We start from the raw sequence: 17,929 nt of genomic DNA, 5'->3' as shown, positions 1-17,929 counted from the left end.
TGTTAAGTATTTCATTCCACATGTGTTAATTCATAGTTTTAATGCCTTCAATGTGAATTTACAATTTTCAGAGTCATGAAAATAAAGAAAACTCTTTGAATGAGAAGGTGTGTCCAAACTTTTGGTCTGTAATGTATATACTATATAAATATTTCGTATATAATCAAAGGTACAACTTAAAATCTTTAGGTAGCTTTACTTTTAAACTGTAGCCCATGATGCTATTTTTATTACAATCCCTTTATTTTTAATACTGACTGTTCCCGATCTCTTCTCCTAGTTTTATAAAACAACGCACTCTTGATTGTATAATTTTATTTGTTTTCATTCTCTTGTTTTATTATTGTTTTGATCTCTTTTCTATATTTCACTCTTCTGTTAGTTTCTTATATTGTTGTATTGATTCCTCAAACTTTTTAAACAGCTTATTCCACAGTAATAAAGTGCATCAAGAGGATAATTGAAAACCAGGCATCCTTTAGATTCTCACCCAGGTGAAGTGGAGGATGCCATAGCCCAGTGCAAGGCAAGTATTTTACCGCCACCAGAGGCATCGCTAGCGTCAAAGATCTGGGACTTTGGCCCTGAACTTCTTGCCCAGATCTCCTGCCGACCGCCGCATTGAACTGTGTCGGTGTCATATTGTCGCTGATACATTTCAATCCTGTGACAGAGAACGGTGCAAAAGCTATATACAGGGAACTGTGTAGGGGCATTAACCACTTCACATCCTTTGACGTACTGCACCGAGTCCGCCTCATTCCCCGCACATGATGGCTATTAAATAAAAATATTACATACAATATAAAGTGGGGGGAAAAATTTTTAAAAAATATAAATAAAAAAAGTTCAAAAACAAAAGAATTAAAAAAAGAATACACATATTGTAATGTATTGTAAAAGTCTGATCTATGGTAATGTGTCCATATTGTCCCCTGTAGTAGTTTCCATATATTGTCCCCTGTAGTAATGTGGCCATTTTGTCCCCTGTAGTAATGTGCTCATATTGTCCCCTGCAGTAATGTGCCCATATTGTCCCCTGTAGTAATGTGCCCATATTGTCCCCTGCAGTAATGTGTCCATATTGTTCCCTATAGTAATGTGCCCATATTGCCCCCTGTAGTAATGTGCTCATATTGTTCCCTGTAGTAATGTGCCCATATTGTCCCCTGCAGTAATGTGTCCATATTGTTCCTTATAGTAATGTGCCCATATTGTCCCCTGTAGTAATGTGCCCATATTGTCCACTGTAGTAATGTGTCCATATTATCTCCTGTAGTAATGTGCCCATACTGACCCCTGTAGTAATGTGCCCATACCATTTCCTGTAGTAATGTTTCCATATTGTCTCATGTAGTAATGTGCCCATATTGTCTTCTGTAGTAATGTGCCCATATTGTCCCCTGTGGTAATGTGCCCATATTGTCCCCTGTAGTAATGTGGCCATACTGTCACCTATAGTAATGTGGCCATACTGTCTCCTGTAGTAATGTGGCCATATTGTACCCTGTAGTAGTTTCCATATATTGTCCCCTGTAGTAATGTGGCCATTTTGTCCCCTGTAGTAATGTGGCCATATTGTCTCCTGTAGTAATGTGGCCATATTGTCCCCTGTAGTAATGTGCCCATATTATCCCCTGTAGTAATGTGTCCATATTCTCCCCTGTGGTAATGTGCCCATATTGTCCCCTGTAGTAATGTGGCCATACTGTCTCCTATAGTAATGTGGCCATACTGTCTCCTGTAGTAATGTGGCCATATTGTACCCTGTAGTAGTTTCCATATATTGTCCCCTGTAGTAATGTGGCCATTTTGTCCCCTGTAGTAATGTGACCATATTGTGCCCTGTAGTAATGTGTCCATTAATTGTGCCCTGTAGTAATGTGCCCATCTTGTCCCCTGTAGTAATTTGAACATATTGTCTCTTGTAGTAATATGCCCATATTGTTCCCGTAGTAATGTGCCCATATTGTCCCTTGTAGTAATGTGCCCATATTGTCCACTGTAGTAAAGTGTCCTTATTGTCCCCTGTAGTAATGTGCCCATACTGTTTCCTGTAGCAATGTGCCCATATTGTCCCCTGTAGTAATGTGCCCATACTGTCCCCTGTAGTAATGTTCCCATACTGTCTCCTGTAGTAATGTGCCCATACTGTCTCCTGTAGTAATGTGCCCATACTGTCTCCTGTAGTAATGTGTCCATATTGTCTCCTGTAGTAATGTGTCCATATTGTCCCCTGTAGTAATATGCCCATACTGTTTCCTGTAGTAATGTGTCCATATTGTCCCCTGTAGTAATGTGCCCATACTGTCTCCTGTAGTAATGTGCTCACACTGTCTCCTGTAGTAATGTGCCCATACTGTCTCCTGTAGTAATGTGGCCATATTGTCCCCTGTAGTAATGTGCCCATACTGTCTCCTGTAGTAATGTGCCCATACTGTCTCCTGTAGTAATGTGGCCATACTGTCTCCTGTAGTAATGTGGCCATATTGTCCCCTGTAGTAATGTGGCCATATTGTCCCCTGTAGTAATGTGCCCATACTGTCTCCTGTAGTAATGTGCCCATACTGTCTCCTGTAGTAATGTGCCCATACTGTCTCCTGTAGTAATGTGGCCATATTGTCCCCTGTAGTAATGTGGCCATATTGTCCCCTGTAGTAATGTGCCCATACTGTCTCCTGTAGTAATGTGCCCATACTGTCTCCTGTAGTAATGTGCCCATACTGTCTCCTGTAGTAATGTGGCCATATTGTCCCCTGTAGTAATGTGGCCATACTGTCCCCTGTAGTAATGTGCCCATATTGTCCCCTGCAGTAATGTGTCCATATTGTCCCCTGTAGTATTGTGGCCATACTGTCACCTGTAGTAATTTGGCCATATTGTCCCCTGTAGTAATGTGGCCATACTGTCTCCTGTAGTAATGTGCCCATATTCTACCCTGTTGTAGTTTCCATATATTGTCCCCTGTAGTAATGTGACCATATTGTGCCCTGTAGTAATGTGTCCATATATTGTCCCCTGTAGTAATGTGCCCATATTGTCTTCTGTAGTAATGTGCCCATATTGTCTCTTGTAGTAAGATTCCCATCCTTTAGCAATGTCCTCATTCCAGTCCCCTACTTGTCCCCTAATATGCCGTTGTTCACATACACACAAAAAAAAAATATTCTCACCTGTCCTCCGTTCCCGCAGTGTCCTCTTATCTGCTTCTTGAGGACCGCAGGCACACAGATCCCTCAATGATCACGGCCAGTGCACGTCGCCGCCGCTGCCGTAGTCGCTTTACTACAGTTGAATGCTTTGCAGCGGCGCAAAGCATTTAACTATAGTAAAGCGCTGACGGCAGCGGCGGCGACGTGCACTGGCCGTGATCATTGAGGGATCTGTGTGCCTGCGGTCCTCAAGAAGCAGATAAGAGGACACTGCGGGAACGGAGGACAGGTGAGAATAATTTTTTTTGTGGGACCCTCACTCGAGTGTAAGCCGAGGGGGGTGTTTTCAGCATAAAAAAATGGGCTGAAAAACTCAGCTTATACTTTAGTATATATGGTATTTTTTATCGCTGCTCTTATAAAAGTCTGATCTATCAAAATATTAAATAAATTAATCCTATCGGTAAACAACATAGCGAGAAAAAAAAAAAAGTAAAAACTCCAGAATCACATTTTTTTGGCAGCCGCAATGTTGCAATAAAAGGCAATCAAAACATCGTGTATATACCTCAAAAATTGTATCAGTAAAAGCATCAGCTTAGGGCACAAAAATAAGTCCTCACACAGTCCCAGATCCCCAAAAAATAAAACATTAAGGGTCACGGAAAATGGTGACACGCATAACATTTTTTTTTATAATTGTAAGAAATAAAATTATTACTTAAATAAAAAAAGATACATACATGTTTAGTTTCTGCGCACTCGCACTGGCCTGGGGGATCATATTGCTAGTTTTAGTTTTGTCATATAGTGAACATGGTAGACAAAATTGCGCTTTTTTGCAATTTCAATGCACTTGGAATTTTTTTCCTGCTTTTGTACATCCCATCATAAAATGAATGGTGTCATTCCAAAGTATAACGCGTCCCGCAAAAAACAAGCCCTCATATGGTTATGTAGATAGAAAAAAAAAAGTTACGGCTCTTGGAAGAAGGGGAGGAAAAAACGAAAACACAAAGACAGAATATTGCAAGGTTGTGAAGGCGTTAAACTGTGTATAACGGCACAGTCACATTTGCGTAGGACTCGCACGAGTGTAATATGGGAAAATCTCACATTGCACTTGTCCCCATTTAAGATAATGCCTCAGCTCAGATTTGTGAGTTTTTCCTCAACCATAATCGGACTGAGGAAAAAAATTGCAGCATGCTGCAACTGTCTGCCAGTCTCTCATCACTCGCACCCATACAAGTCTATGGGTGCGAGAGAAACATCGGACTGCACTCGGATGTTATCCAAATGCAGTGTGATAAACACACGGGCTGACAATGGAGGAGATGTGGAGATTAGTCCCTCCCTCTCCTCCGCAGCTGGGATCTGATCTCAGGAACGGACCACAGTCGTTTGACACTCGGCTCACGCTCGCAACAGAGCCTGATCCGAGGGCCATTAGCATATCGCATCCGATGCTCTCGCATCAGAAGCCATACACAAGTCTACCCTTAGGCCATGTGCCCACGGGAGATCGTACCTGTGGACTTTTCTGCAGATATTTCCGCAGCTTCACGCAGCAACTTCTCGGAATCCGTAGTTATACATTGCTGCGGTATTTCTGCGGAATTGTTGCGGTAAACCTGCGGAAACAGTGCGGATTTCGTACGGAAACAGTGCGGATTCCGTATGAATAATGGACGTGCAGTTACGTGCGGCTGCGGGAAATCCGCAGCATTTTCCGCAGCCGCAAATACCGCAGCATTGATACAGCACTCCCCAAATCCCATAGGATAACATAGGATAAACCCGCGGATTTATCTGGAAAATCTAGAAAATCTGCGGGTTTTCCGCGGCATAATCTGCGGTTAGTTTCTCCTGTGGGCGCAGGGCCTTAGGAGAATTGTGGGCCTTAATAAAGTGTATAAGAGGTTATCAGGGAGATAATACAGTGGACAGGGAGCTGTGGGGACCATCACACAGTATATACAGAGCTGTAGGGACCATCATACTGTGTATAGGGAGCTGTGGGGACTACTATCATACAGTGTATGGGGAGCAGTGGGGACCATCACACAGTATATAGGGAGCTGTAGGGACCATCACACAGTATATAGGGAGATGTGGGGACCATAATACAGTGTATAGGGAGCTGTAGGGACCATCACACAGTATATAGGGAGATGTGGGGACTACTATCATACAGTGTATAGGGAGCTGTGGGGACTACTATCATACAGTGTATAGGGAGCTGTGGGGACTACTATCATACAGTGTATAGGGAGCTGTGGGGACTACTATCATTCAGTGTATAGGGAGCTGTGGGGACTACTATCATACAGTGTATAGGGAGCTGTGGGGACCATCATACAGTGTATAGGGAGCTGTAGGGACTATCATACAGTGTATAGGGAGCTGTGGGGACCATCATACAGTGTATAGGGAGCTGTAGGGACCATCATACAGTGTATAGGGAGCTGTAGGGACCATCACAAAGTATATAGAGAGCTGTAGGGACCATCACACAGTATATAGGGAGCTGTAGGGACCATCACACAGTATATAGGGAAATGTGGGGACCATAATACAGTGTATAGGGAGCTGTAGGGACCATCACACAGTACATAGGGAGCTGTGGAGACTACTATTATACAGTGAATAGGGAGCTGTATCGACCATCATAGCGTGTATAGGGAGCTGTGAGGACAGTATATTTTTTTCCCATATTCTTATGTTCTGGGAACCATTAGTTTATCTTTTCTGAGCTATATGAGGCGTTGTTGTTTTTTTGTGTATAATGAGCTGCAGCATGTGAGGAATATGATAGCGCTATATAAGCAATGCATAATAATAATTATTATTATTTTATTATTAATAATAAATTGTAGTAATAATACACATAATAATGATAATAATAAAGATAATAGTAACAATATCATAGTAATAAATAATAGTAATAATACTAATATATTGTACATAATAATAGTAATAATACAATAATAACAACAATAATAACACTAATAATGGTAGTAGTAATAATAGAAACATTAATGAATAATATTAGTAATAATACTAATAATGGCAATAATAATAGAAAGATTAGTATTATTAATAATAGCAATAATATTAAGAATATTAACAGAAATAATATGAATCAAACAATAACACAAATAATAGTAATAATAATACAAATAGTAATAATATAATACAAATAATAATATAAATAATAGTAATATAATAATAATACAAATAATAGCAATAATAATAATAGGAATATAAATGATAATCAATAATTAGTATTAATGCTAATAAAAGCAACAATAGTAATAGTAATATGAATAATAAAAGTAATAATAATAATACATATAATAACACAAATAGTAGTAATAATAGTAATAATACAAATAATAGTAATAATAGCAATAATGCTAATAGTAATAATATAAATAATTAATATTAGCAATGTAACTAATGATAGCAAAAATGATAAATAATAATAGTAACAATATTAAAAAAAATAATACACATAATAGGAATAATAATAGTAATAATAATAATTATATTGGTTTCTGTTAATCCATAATAATTTTTGATCACTTTATAGTGAGGCAGGATGAACAAAAGTGATAATTTTGGTGTAAGAACAGGTAATGATCCGGTGATATAGTGCAGGTTATTGCCGATCCATCAATACCAAATATGTGACTTTTTTAGCTTCTTTAAATATAAAAAATAAAAAAAGTAAAAAAAAAAAAAAAAAATTGTGGTGGGGGGGAAACTAGGATCGTGGGGAAGATGTTTTTACTTTTTTTTTTTTACATTTATTACTCACTCAGGACTAACATGCAATCTGCTGTTTGGCAGCGCTGTGCGTCACACTACAGGCCCCGCAACAAGTGGCGGACATATAGTCGATGCAGCCCAGTGGGGAGGGAGGGCCTCACAACCAGGGTCTGACCGGCCTGACGGCACAGCGTGGGCTCTGGGTCCTTGGTGGGCTCCTGAGCTGGACATAGAGGGGCCCTCCGCCAGTAACAAGCAGTTGTTAGAACAGGCCTATACACCATCAAACATCACTGCTATGCTCCGCGCACTGACGTCAGCATACAGCACATAGCATTGACATTCAATGGCCACCAGCCTATCAAAGGTCGCGCATGTTAGCAAGTGGCCTCTGATAGGCTGGTGGCCTTTAAACGTCACTGCCATGTGCCTGTAACTGCCATCAGCGCGCGGTGCACAGTAGTGACAGTTAATGACCATCATTGGTTACCGCTGTTCCGCGGAGGCAGCAATTACACAGCATCAGACTGCAGCAGAGACCGTGAGTGCACACTGAGGGACAGTGTGAGAGAACAGTGTGGGGTGGGTGGACCACATGGAGAATGGGGGGCACAGTATTTACAAGTGAAGGAACAGTATGAAGTAGGGGGGAACAGTATAGAGAGGTGAGAATTTGGGGGCACAATATGGATAAGTGAGAGCTTAGGGGGGGACAGTACGGCTAAGTGGGAGCTTAAGGGGGACAGTATGGCTAAGTGGGAGCTTAGGGGGGGGACAGTATGGCTAAGTGGGAGCTTAGGGGGGGACAGTATGGCTAAGTGGGAGCATAGGGGGAAAAGTAGGGCTAAGTGGGAGCATAGGGGTTACAGTAGGGATAAGTGCAAGCATAGGGGGGAACAGCATGGATAATTAAGAGTATATGAGGGACAGTAAGGATAAGTGGGACCATGGGGGGGACAGTATAGATGAGTGGGAGCTCAAGGGGGACAGTATGGATAAGTGGGGCCATGGGGGGGACAGTATGCATAAGTGGGACCATGGGGGACAGTACAGATAAGTGGGACAATGATGGGGGGCAGTACGGATAAGTGGCACCATGGGGGAAAGTATGGATAGGTGAGAGCATAGGGGGGGCAGTATGGCTAAGGGGGACCATGGTGGACAGTATGCATAAGTGGGAGCTTAGGATGAACAGTATGGATAAATGGGAGCATAGGGGGGCAGTATGTGAGAGTTTAGGGTCAGTATGGATAAGTGGGAGCATAGGGGGGCATTATGTATAAGTGGGAGCATAGGGGGCAGTATGAATAAGTGGGAGCATAGGGGTCAGTATGGATAAGTGGGAGCATAGGGGGCAGTATGAATAAGTGGGAGCATAGGGGTCAGTATGGATAAGTGGGAGCATAGGGGTCAGCATGGATAAGTGGGAGCATAGGGGTCAGTATGGAAAAGTGGGAGCATAGGGGGGCAGTATGGATAAGTGGAAGTATAGAGGGAAGTGTGGATAAGTGGGAGTATAGAGGGCATTATGGATAAGTGGAAGTATAGAGGGAAGTGTGGATAAGTGGGAGCATAGAGGGCATTATGGATAAGTGGGAGTCTAGAGGGAAGTGTGGATAAGTGGGAGCATAGGGGCACATGGATAAGTGGGAGCATAGAGAGAAGTGTGGATAAGTGGGAGTATAGAGGGCATTATGGATAAGTGGAAGTATAGAGGGAAGTGTGGATAAGTGGGAGCATAGGGGGCAGCATGGATAAGTGGGAGCATAGAGGGACGTGTGGATAAGTGGGAGCATAGGGGCAGCATGGATAAGTGGGAGCATAGAGAGAAGTGTGGATAAGTGGGAGTATAGGGGGCAGCATGGATAAGTGGCAGCATAGGGGGCAGCATGGATAAGTGGGAGCATAGAGGGAAGTGTGGATAAGTGGGAGCATAGGGGGCATTATGGATAAGTGGGAGCATAGGGGGAAGTGTGGATAAGTGGGAGCATAGGGGGCAGTATGGATAAGTGGGAGTATAGAGGGCATTATGGATAAGTGGGAGCATAGGGGGCAGTATGGATAAGTGGGAGCATAGGGGGCAGTATGGATAAGTGGGAGCATAGGGGGCATTATGGATAAGTGGAAGCATAGGGGGCAGTATGGATAAGTGGGAGCATAGGGGGCAGTATGGATAAGTGGGAGCATAGGGGGCATTATGGATAAGTGGGAGCATAGGGGGCAGTATGGATAAGTGGGAGCATAGGGGGCAGTATGGATAAGTGGGAGTATAGAGGGCATTATGGATAAGTGGGAGCATAGGGGGCAGTATGGATAAGTGGGAGCATAGGGGGCAGTATGGATAAGTGGGAGCATAGGGGGCAGTATGGATAAGTGGGAGCATAGGGGGCATTATGGATAAGTGGGAGCATAGGGGGCATTATGGATAAGTGGGAGCATAGGGGGCATTATGGATAAGTGGGAGCATAGGGGGCATTATGGATAAGTGGGAGCATAGGGGGCATTATGGATAAGTGGGAGCATAGGGGGCATTATGGATAAGTGGGAGCATAGGGGGCATTATGGATAAGTGGGAGCATAGGGGGCATTATGGATAAGTGGGAGCATAGGGGGCATTATGGATAAGTGGGAGCATAGAGGGAAGTGTGGATAAGTGGGAGCATAGAGGGAAGTGTGGATAAGTGGGAGCATAGGGGGCATTATGGATAAGTGGGAGCATAGGGGGAAGTGTGGATAAGTGGGAGCATAGGGGGCAGTATGGATAAGTGGGAGTATAGAGGGCATTATGGATAAGTGGGAGCATAGGGGGCAGTATGGATAAGTGGGAGCATAGGGGGCAGTATGGATAAGTGGGAGCATAGGGGGCAGTATGGATAAGTGGGAGCATAGGGGGCAGTATGGATAAGTGGGAGCATAGGGGGCATTATGGATAAGTGGGAGCATAGGGGGCATTATGGATAAGTGGGAGCATAGGGGGCATTATGGATAAGTGGGAGCATAGGGGGCATTATGGATAAGTGGGAGCATAGGGGGCATTATGGATAAGTGGAAGCATAGGGGGCATTACGGATAAGTGGGAGCATAGGGGGCATTACGGATAAGTGGGAGCATAGGGGGCATTATGGATAAGTGGGAGCATAGAGGGAAGTGTGGATAAGTGGGAGCATAGAGGGCACATGGATAAGTGGGAGCATAGGGGGCACATGGATAAGTGGGAGCATAGGGGGCACATGGATAAGTGGGAGCATAGAGGGAAGTGTGGATAAGTGGGAGCATAGGGGGCAGTATGGATAAGTGGGAGCATAGGGGGCATTATGGATAAGTGGGAGCATAGGGGGCAGTATGGATAAGTGGGAGCATAGGGGGCATTATGGATAAGTGGGAGCATAGGGGGCATTATGGATAAGTGGGAGCATAGGGGGCATTATGGATAAGTGGGAGCATAGGGGGCATTATGGATAAGTGGAAGCATAGGGGGCATTACGGATAAGTGGGAGCATAGGGGGCATTACGGATAAGTGGGAGCATAGGGGGCATTATGGATAAGTGGGAGCATAGAGGGAAGTGTGGATAAGTGGGAGGATAGAGGGCACATGGATAAGTGGGAGCATAGGGGGCACATGGATAAGTGGGAGCATAGGGGGCACATGGATAAGTGGGAGCATAGAGGGAAGTGTGGATAAGTGGGAGCATAGGGGGCTTTATGGATAAGTGGGCGCATAGGGGGCAGTATGGATAAGTGGGAGCATAGGGGGCAGTATGGATAAGTGGGAGCATAGGGGGCAGTATGGATAAGTGGGAGCATAGGGGGCAGTATGGATAAGTGGGAGCATAGGGGGCATTATGGATAAGTGGAAGCATAGGGGGCATTATGGATAAGTGGGAGCAAAGGGGGCATTATGGATAAGTGGGAGCATAGGGGGCATTATGGATAAGTGGGAGCATAGGGGGCATTATGGATAAGTGGGAGCATAGGGGGCATTATGGATAAGTGGGAGCATAGGGGGCATTATGGATAAGTGGAAGCATAGGGGGCATTATGGATAAGTGGGAGCATAGGGGGCATTATGGATAAGTGGGAGCATAGGGGGCATTATGGATAAGTGGGAGCATAGGGGGCATTATGGATAAGTGGGAGCATAGGGGGCATTATGGATAAGTGGGAGCATAGGGGGCATTATGGATAAGTGGGAATATAGAGGGCATTATGGATAAGTGGGAGCATAGGGGGCATTATGGATAAGTGGGAGTATAGAGGGCATTATGGATAAGTGGGAGCATAGGGGGCATTATGGATAAGTGGGAGCATAGGGGGCATTATGGATAAGTGGGAGCATAGAGGGAAGTGTGGATAAGTGGGAGCATAGAGGGCACATGGATAAGTGGGAGCATAGAGGGAAGTGTGGATAAGTGGGAGCATAGAGGGCACATGGATAAGTGGGAGCATAGAGGGAAGTGTGTATAAGTGGGAGTATAGAGGGCATTATGGATAAGTGGGAGCATAGAGGGAAGTGTGGATAAGTGGGAGCATAGAGGGCATTATGGATAAGTGGGAGCATAGAGGGAAGTGTGGATAAGTGGGAGCATAGAGGGCATTATGGATAAGTGGGAGCATAGAGGGAAGTGTGGATAAGTGGGAGCATAGAGGGCACATGGATAAGTGGGAGCATAGAGGGAAGTGTGGATAAGTGGGAGCATAGAGGGCATTATGGATAAGTGGGAGCATAGAGGGAAGTGTGTATAAGTGGGAGCATAGGGGGCACATGGATAAGTGGGAGCATAGGGGGCACATGGATAAGTGGGAGCATAGGGGGCACATGGATAAGTGGGAGCATAGAGGGAAGTGTGGATAAGTGGGAGCATAGGGGGCTTTATGGATAAGTGGGAGCATAGGGGGCATTATGGATAAGTGGGAGCATAGGGGGCATTATGGATAAGTGGGAGCATAGGGGTCAGTATGGATAAGTGGGAGCATAGAGGGCAGTATGGATAAGTGGGAGCATAGGGGGCATTATGGATAAGTGGGAGCATAGAGGGAAGTGTGTATAAGTGGGAGCATAGGGGGCACATGGATAAGTGGGAGCATAGGGGGCACATGGATAAGTGGGAGCATAGGGGGCACATGGATAAGTGGGAGCATAGGGGGCACATGGATAAGTGGGAGCATAGGGGGCACATGGATAAGTGGGAGCATAGAGGGAAGTGTGGATAAGTGGGAGCATAGAGGGCTTTATGGATAAGTGGGAGCATAGGGGGCATTATGGATAAGTGGGAGCATAGGGGGCATTATGGATAAGTGGGAGCATAGGGGGCAGTATGGATAAGTGGGAGCATAGGGGGCTTTATGGATAAGTGGGAGCATAGGGGGCATTATGGATAAGTGGGAGCATAGGGGGCATTATGGATAAGTGGGAGCATAGGGGGCATTATGGATAAGTGGGAGCATAGGGGGCAGTATGGATAAGTGGGAGCATAGGGGGCAGTATGGATAAGTGGGAGCATAGGGGGCAGTATGGATAAGTGGGAGCATAGGGGGCAGTATGGATAAGTGGGAGCATAGAGGGAAGTGTGGATAAGTGGGAGCATAGGGGGCATTACGGATAAGTGGGAGCATAGGGGGCATTACGGATAAGTGGGAGCATAGGGGGCATTATGGATAAGTGGGAGCATAGGGGGCACATGGATAAGTGGGAGCATAGGGGGAAGTGTGGATAAGTGGGAGCATAGGGGGCATTATGGATAAGTGGGAGCATAGGGGGCATTATGGATAAGTGGGAGCATAGGGGGCATTATGGATAAGTGGGAGCATAGGGGGCAGTATGGATAAGTGGGAGCATAGGGGGCATTATGGATAAGTGGGAGCATAGAGGGAAGTGTGGATAAGTGGGAGCATAGAGGGCACATGGATAAGTGGGAGCATAGAGGGAAGTGTGGATAAGTGGGAGCATAGAGGGCATTATGGATAAGTGGGAGCATAGAGGGAAGTGTGTATAAGTGGGAGCATAGGGGGCACATGGATAAGTGGGAGCATAGGGGGCACATGGATAAGTGGGAGCATAGGGGGCACATGGATAAGTGGGAGCATAGGGGGAAGTGTGGATAAGTGGGAGCATAGGGGGCTTTATGGATAAGTGGGAGCATAGGGGGCATTATGGATAAGTGGGAGCATAGGGGGCATTACGGATAAGTGGGAGCATAGGGGGCATTATGGATAAGTGGGAGCATAGGGGGCAGTATGGATAAGTGGGAGCATAGGGGGCAGTATGGATAAGTGGGAGCATAGAGGGAAGTGTGGATAAGTGGGAGCATAGGGGGCATTACGGATAAGTGGGAGCATAGGGGGCATTACGGATAAGTGGGAGCATAGGGGGCATTATGGATAAGTGGGAGCATAGGGGGCACATGGATAAGTGGGAGCATAGAGGGAAGTGTGGATAAGTGGGAGCATAGGGGGCATTATGGATAAGTGGGAGCATAGGGGGCATTATGGATAAGTAGGAGCATAGGGGGCATTATGGATAAGTGGGAGCATAGGGGGCAGTATGGATAAGTGGGAGCATAGGGGGCATTATGGATAAGTGGGAGCATAGAGGGAAGTGTGGATAAGTGGGAGCATAGAGGGCACATGGATAAGTGGGAGCATAGAGGGAAGTGTGGATAAGTGGGAGCATAGAGGGCATTATGGATAAGTGGGAGCATAGAGGGAAGTGTGTATAAGTGGGAGCATAGGGGGCACATGGATAAGTGGGAGCATAGGGGGCACATGGATAAGTGGGAGCATAGGGGGCACATGGATAAGTGGGAGCATAGGGGGAAGTGTGGATAAGTGGGAGCATAGGGGGCTTTATGGATAAGTGGGAGCATAGGGGGCATTATGGATAAGTGGGAGCATAGGGGGCATTATGGATAAGTGGGAGCATAGGGGTCAGTATGGATAAGTGGGAGCATAGAGGGCAGTATGGATAAGTGGGAGCATAGGGGGCATTATGGATAAGTGGGAGCATAGAGGGAAGTGTGTATAAGTGGGAGCATAGGGGGCACATGGATAAGTGGGAGCATAGGGGGCACATGGATAAGTGGGAGCATAGGGGGCACATGGATAAGTGGGAGCATAGGGGGCACATGGATAAGTGGGAGCATAGGGGGCACATGGATAAGTGGGAGCATAGAGGGAAGTGTGGATAAGTGGGAGCATAGAGGGCTTTATGGATAAGTGGGAGCATAGGGGGCATTATGGATAAGTGGGAGCATAGGGGGCATTATGGATAAGTGGGAGCATAGGGGGCAGTATGGATAAGTGGGAGCATAGGGGGCTTTATGGATAAGTGGGAGCATAGGGGGCATTATGGATAAGTGGGAGCATAGGGGGCATTATGGATAAGTGGGAGCATAGGGGGCATTATGGATAAGTGGGAGCATAGGGGGCAGTATGGATAAGTGGGAGCATAGGGGGCATTATGGATAAGTGGGAGCATAGGGGGCATTATGGATAAGTGGGAGCATAGGGGGCACATGGATAAGTGGGAGCATAGGGGGCACATGGATAAGTGGGAGCATAGAGGGAAGTGTGGATAAGTGGGAGCATAGGGGGCATTATGGATAAGTGGGAGCATAGGGGGCATTATGGATAAGTGGGAGCATAGGGGGCAGTATGGATAAGTGGGAGCATAGGGGGCAGTATGGATAAGTGGGAGCATAGGGGGCAGTATGGAGCGGTAGATCTGTTTTGGGGGGGGGGGGCATACACAATTCTTGCACAGGGGCCCTTTGCTCTCAGTGGCCGCCCCTGCCCACACCTATTTCTTAGTTGTCAGAAAACCTATTTATAGGGCTATTCCCCTCCTCCCCCCCCCTTAAAATAAAATACACAAAATACAGGACTTCTTGGTGATTGCTCCTGCCTCTGGGATGCTAAGAATGGGGCTCTGCACCCAGTCCTGAATGGAGCCGTAGTGCGCATGCTCGGTCTTTGCACCAGTCATTCTCTATAGGACATCAGAGCGCTCAGCAGCCCCATAGACAATGACAGGTTTGCACATGCGCACCACGGCTCCATTCAGTCTCGTTCTTTGTGCGCAGTGCACACCTAGACCACGCTGCCTGCACAGTAAGTAGCGGCACCCGGAGCGCATCGATCAGAGCGCCACTTCCTCTATTGCCTCCACTGTTCCCGCTGCTTGTTCTGATCCATCGTTCGGCGCTGCGGCTGCTCAGGTCTGAGCCGCAGGGTGTTGTGGGTAGCCGTCTTTGTCTCCGCCCCTCCCGTCTTCTCGCCGGGTGTGAGCGCGTCGCTTGTCTCTGTCTCCCCGGACACCGGAGCCGCACACATGGCGCTGCACGTCCCGAAGGCCCCGGGCTTTGCCCAGATGCTCAAAGATGGAGCCAAGGTAACGAGAGCTGGTGTCTGGGCGGGGAGAGGCGCCATGTGCGGCACATGGAAGCTTCCAGAACAGGCCGGGGATAACGGCCACATCTTATATGACAGGACGCAGTACCGCAGGCGATCGCTCATCTATTGCTCTGGTCTGTGGGGACTGACAGCGCCCGCCAGACCTGACCAATCAATACACAGCGATGATCATGCAAAACCCCTTTAATTAAAGGGACAGTTTAAGAAAAATGTCCTTTTATGGCAGTTGAGTCGTCCTCTCATCCTTCATCCTTTTTCTCCCCTCTCAGATGTGTGCGGGCTTGTGCTCGTGTTCTCAGTGTTGGGTGTGTATGTGATGTAGTATGTCTCTACGGCAGCCGTCTTCCCATAGTGAATGTGCACTATGAGGCGGCACATAAACCGTACAGGATGGTACTGTCAATAACCGCGTCCTCTCACAATGACGACCATTAGTCATTATGGAAAAACTGGAATAATGGAATAATTGGGAGATCGATCTGACAACAAGACAAGTGGGATTGTCTGCCCCTTCTTATAGCTCTTCTACCTTACTGTACATGTCCTGTGCTCCCAGCAGCAGGGACGCCTCCTCCACCTCTACCTTACTGTACATGTCCTGTGCTCCCAGCAGCAGGGACGCCTCCTCCACTTCTACCTTACTGTACATGTCCTGTGCTCCCAGCAGCAGGGACGCCTCCTCCACCTCTACCTTACTATACATGTCCTGTGCTCCCAGCAGCAGTGACGACGACTCCACCTCTACCTTACTGTACATGTCCTGTGCTCCCAGCAGCAGTGACGCCTCCTCCACCTCTACCTTACTATACATGTCCTGTGCTCCCAGCAGCAGTGACGCCTCCTCCACCTCTACCTTACTATACATGTCCTGTGCTCCCAGCAGCAGTAACGCCTCCTCCACCTCTACCTTACTGTACATGTCCTGTGCTCCCAGCAGCAGTAACGCTTCCTCCACCTCTACCTTACTGTACATGTCCTGTGCTCCCAGCAGCAGTGACGCCTCCTCCACCTCTACCTTACTGTACATGTCCTGTGCTCCCAGCAGCAGTGACGCCTCCTCCACTTCTACCTTACTGTACATGTCCTGTGCTCCCAGCAGCAGTGACGCCTCCTCCACCTCTACCTTAATGTACATGTCCTGTGCTCCCAGCAGCAGTGACGCCTCCTCCACTACCTTAATGTACATGTCCTGTGCTCCCAGCAGCAGTGACGCCTCCTCCACTTCTACCTTACTGTACATGTCCTGTGCTCCCAGCAGCAGTGACGCCTCCTCCACTTCTACCTTACTGTACATGTCCTGTGCTCCCAGCAGCAGTGACGCCTCCTCCAATGTCTACCTTTACTGTACATATTGTGTATGGAGCTTGAACAGCACATTATTATTTATATTGGTCGGGTTTTTACTTCTTTTGATTTATCATCTCCACGTCCTTTTTGCAGCATTATTCCGGGTTAGAAGAAGCCGTATTCAGGAACATCCAGGCCTGCAAAGAACTTGCCCAGACGACCCGAACCGCGTATGGACCAAATGGTACCCAATCCTCCTTTTCCCCTTCCATCCATACCGATACTTAGTCACTGACTATTAACCTATTTCTTGTTTCTTCTTCATTTTCAGGGATGAACAAAATGGTTATTAATCACCTGGAGAAGCTGTTTGTTACAAACGACGCGGCCACCATCATCCGGGAGCTGGAGGTGAGCGCTCAGACCTAGCTGCGGTGTAACAAGGGGGCTGAGATCATTCTTGTACAATTTTACCGGTAGTCACTAATGTCACTTTTATTGTTTTTGGATATATTAGGTCCAGCACCCAGCCGCAAAGATGATTGTGATGGCGTCACACATGCAGGAGCAGGAGGTCGGAGATGGCACGAATTTCGTGCTGGTGTTTGCCGGAGCGCTCCTTGAGCTGGCGGAGGAGCTGCTGAGGATGGGGCTCTCCGTGTCTGAGGTGCGGCTTCTCTCCTCTCACACAAATGGCTACTTGTCCTCCCCATTTAACACTAGAACTACTGGACTCGTGACACCTATATAGAAATACATGGTGCAAAGTAGTGTTAAAGGATAGCTGGGGCTCTGACTATGGGCAATTTGGCACTAAAGTATAAGGAGACAATTGATTGGGGGTGGGGGGGGGGGTCTGCTGTGCACTGTCCAGCCTACTCTAAATAAGGTCCAGTATTGCAGCCCTGCAGGCTGATGGGGGCGCTATCTTGTTTTTACATGGTTGGCCTTAGTAATTGGGATCATACAAGTATTCCCATCTTCTATAGTGTCGGTGTATCGTTAGGTTGTCATTAGACTGGGTGACAATCGTTTTGCAGAGCCCAGTTAATCGATCACCTCAGTAATCTGCGGCCGTCAGACGGGGACCCCTGAGATCCAACTCCTGGTGTCCGCGGCTTGGATTAGCCAGCGGGTGCCATGTCACTGTTGATATGAGATAAAAATGTGGCCGGAAAGTCCACGGAGAAGGCACGGAGGGTGGGAGGTAGCAGGTGGTCCTTAGGGCTTCTGTCTTGAGAGCTTCAGATCACTGATGGACTAGGTTCTGCAAAGTCATTTGCACCAATTCTATATGTGATCAATG

The 17,929-nt window shown here is 46.8% G+C and overlaps 1 protein-coding gene across 3 annotated transcripts in view; it reads left to right on the top strand.

Moving 5' to 3' along the window:
* Positions 1-15,140: 15,140 nt before the first annotated feature.
* CCT8 (chaperonin containing TCP1 subunit 8) overlaps positions 15,141-17,929 on the top strand; it is an 86,104-nt gene continuing 83,315 nt past the window's right edge. The window contains exons 1-4 of one of the 3 annotated variants that reach the window (XM_075335026.1): positions 15,141-15,313; positions 16,777-16,867; positions 16,955-17,034; positions 17,141-17,290. In XM_075335026.1, coding sequence (XP_075191141.1) covers positions 15,254-15,313; positions 16,777-16,867; positions 16,955-17,034; positions 17,141-17,290 — 381 coding nt within the window. In that variant the 5' untranslated portion in view covers positions 15,141-15,253. The remainder of the gene's footprint in view (positions 15,314-16,776; positions 16,868-16,954; positions 17,035-17,140; positions 17,291-17,929) is intronic. The other 2 variants (XM_075335027.1, XM_075335028.1) reach the window with 2 other exon arrangements.

The sequence above is a fragment of the Anomaloglossus baeobatrachus genome, chromosome 2, assembly GCF_048569485.1.
Source record: "Anomaloglossus baeobatrachus isolate aAnoBae1 chromosome 2, aAnoBae1.hap1, whole genome shotgun sequence".
Taxonomy (NCBI): domain Eukaryota; kingdom Metazoa; phylum Chordata; class Amphibia; order Anura; family Aromobatidae; genus Anomaloglossus; species Anomaloglossus baeobatrachus.
This window is presented reverse-complemented; position numbering and strand designations above follow the sequence as displayed.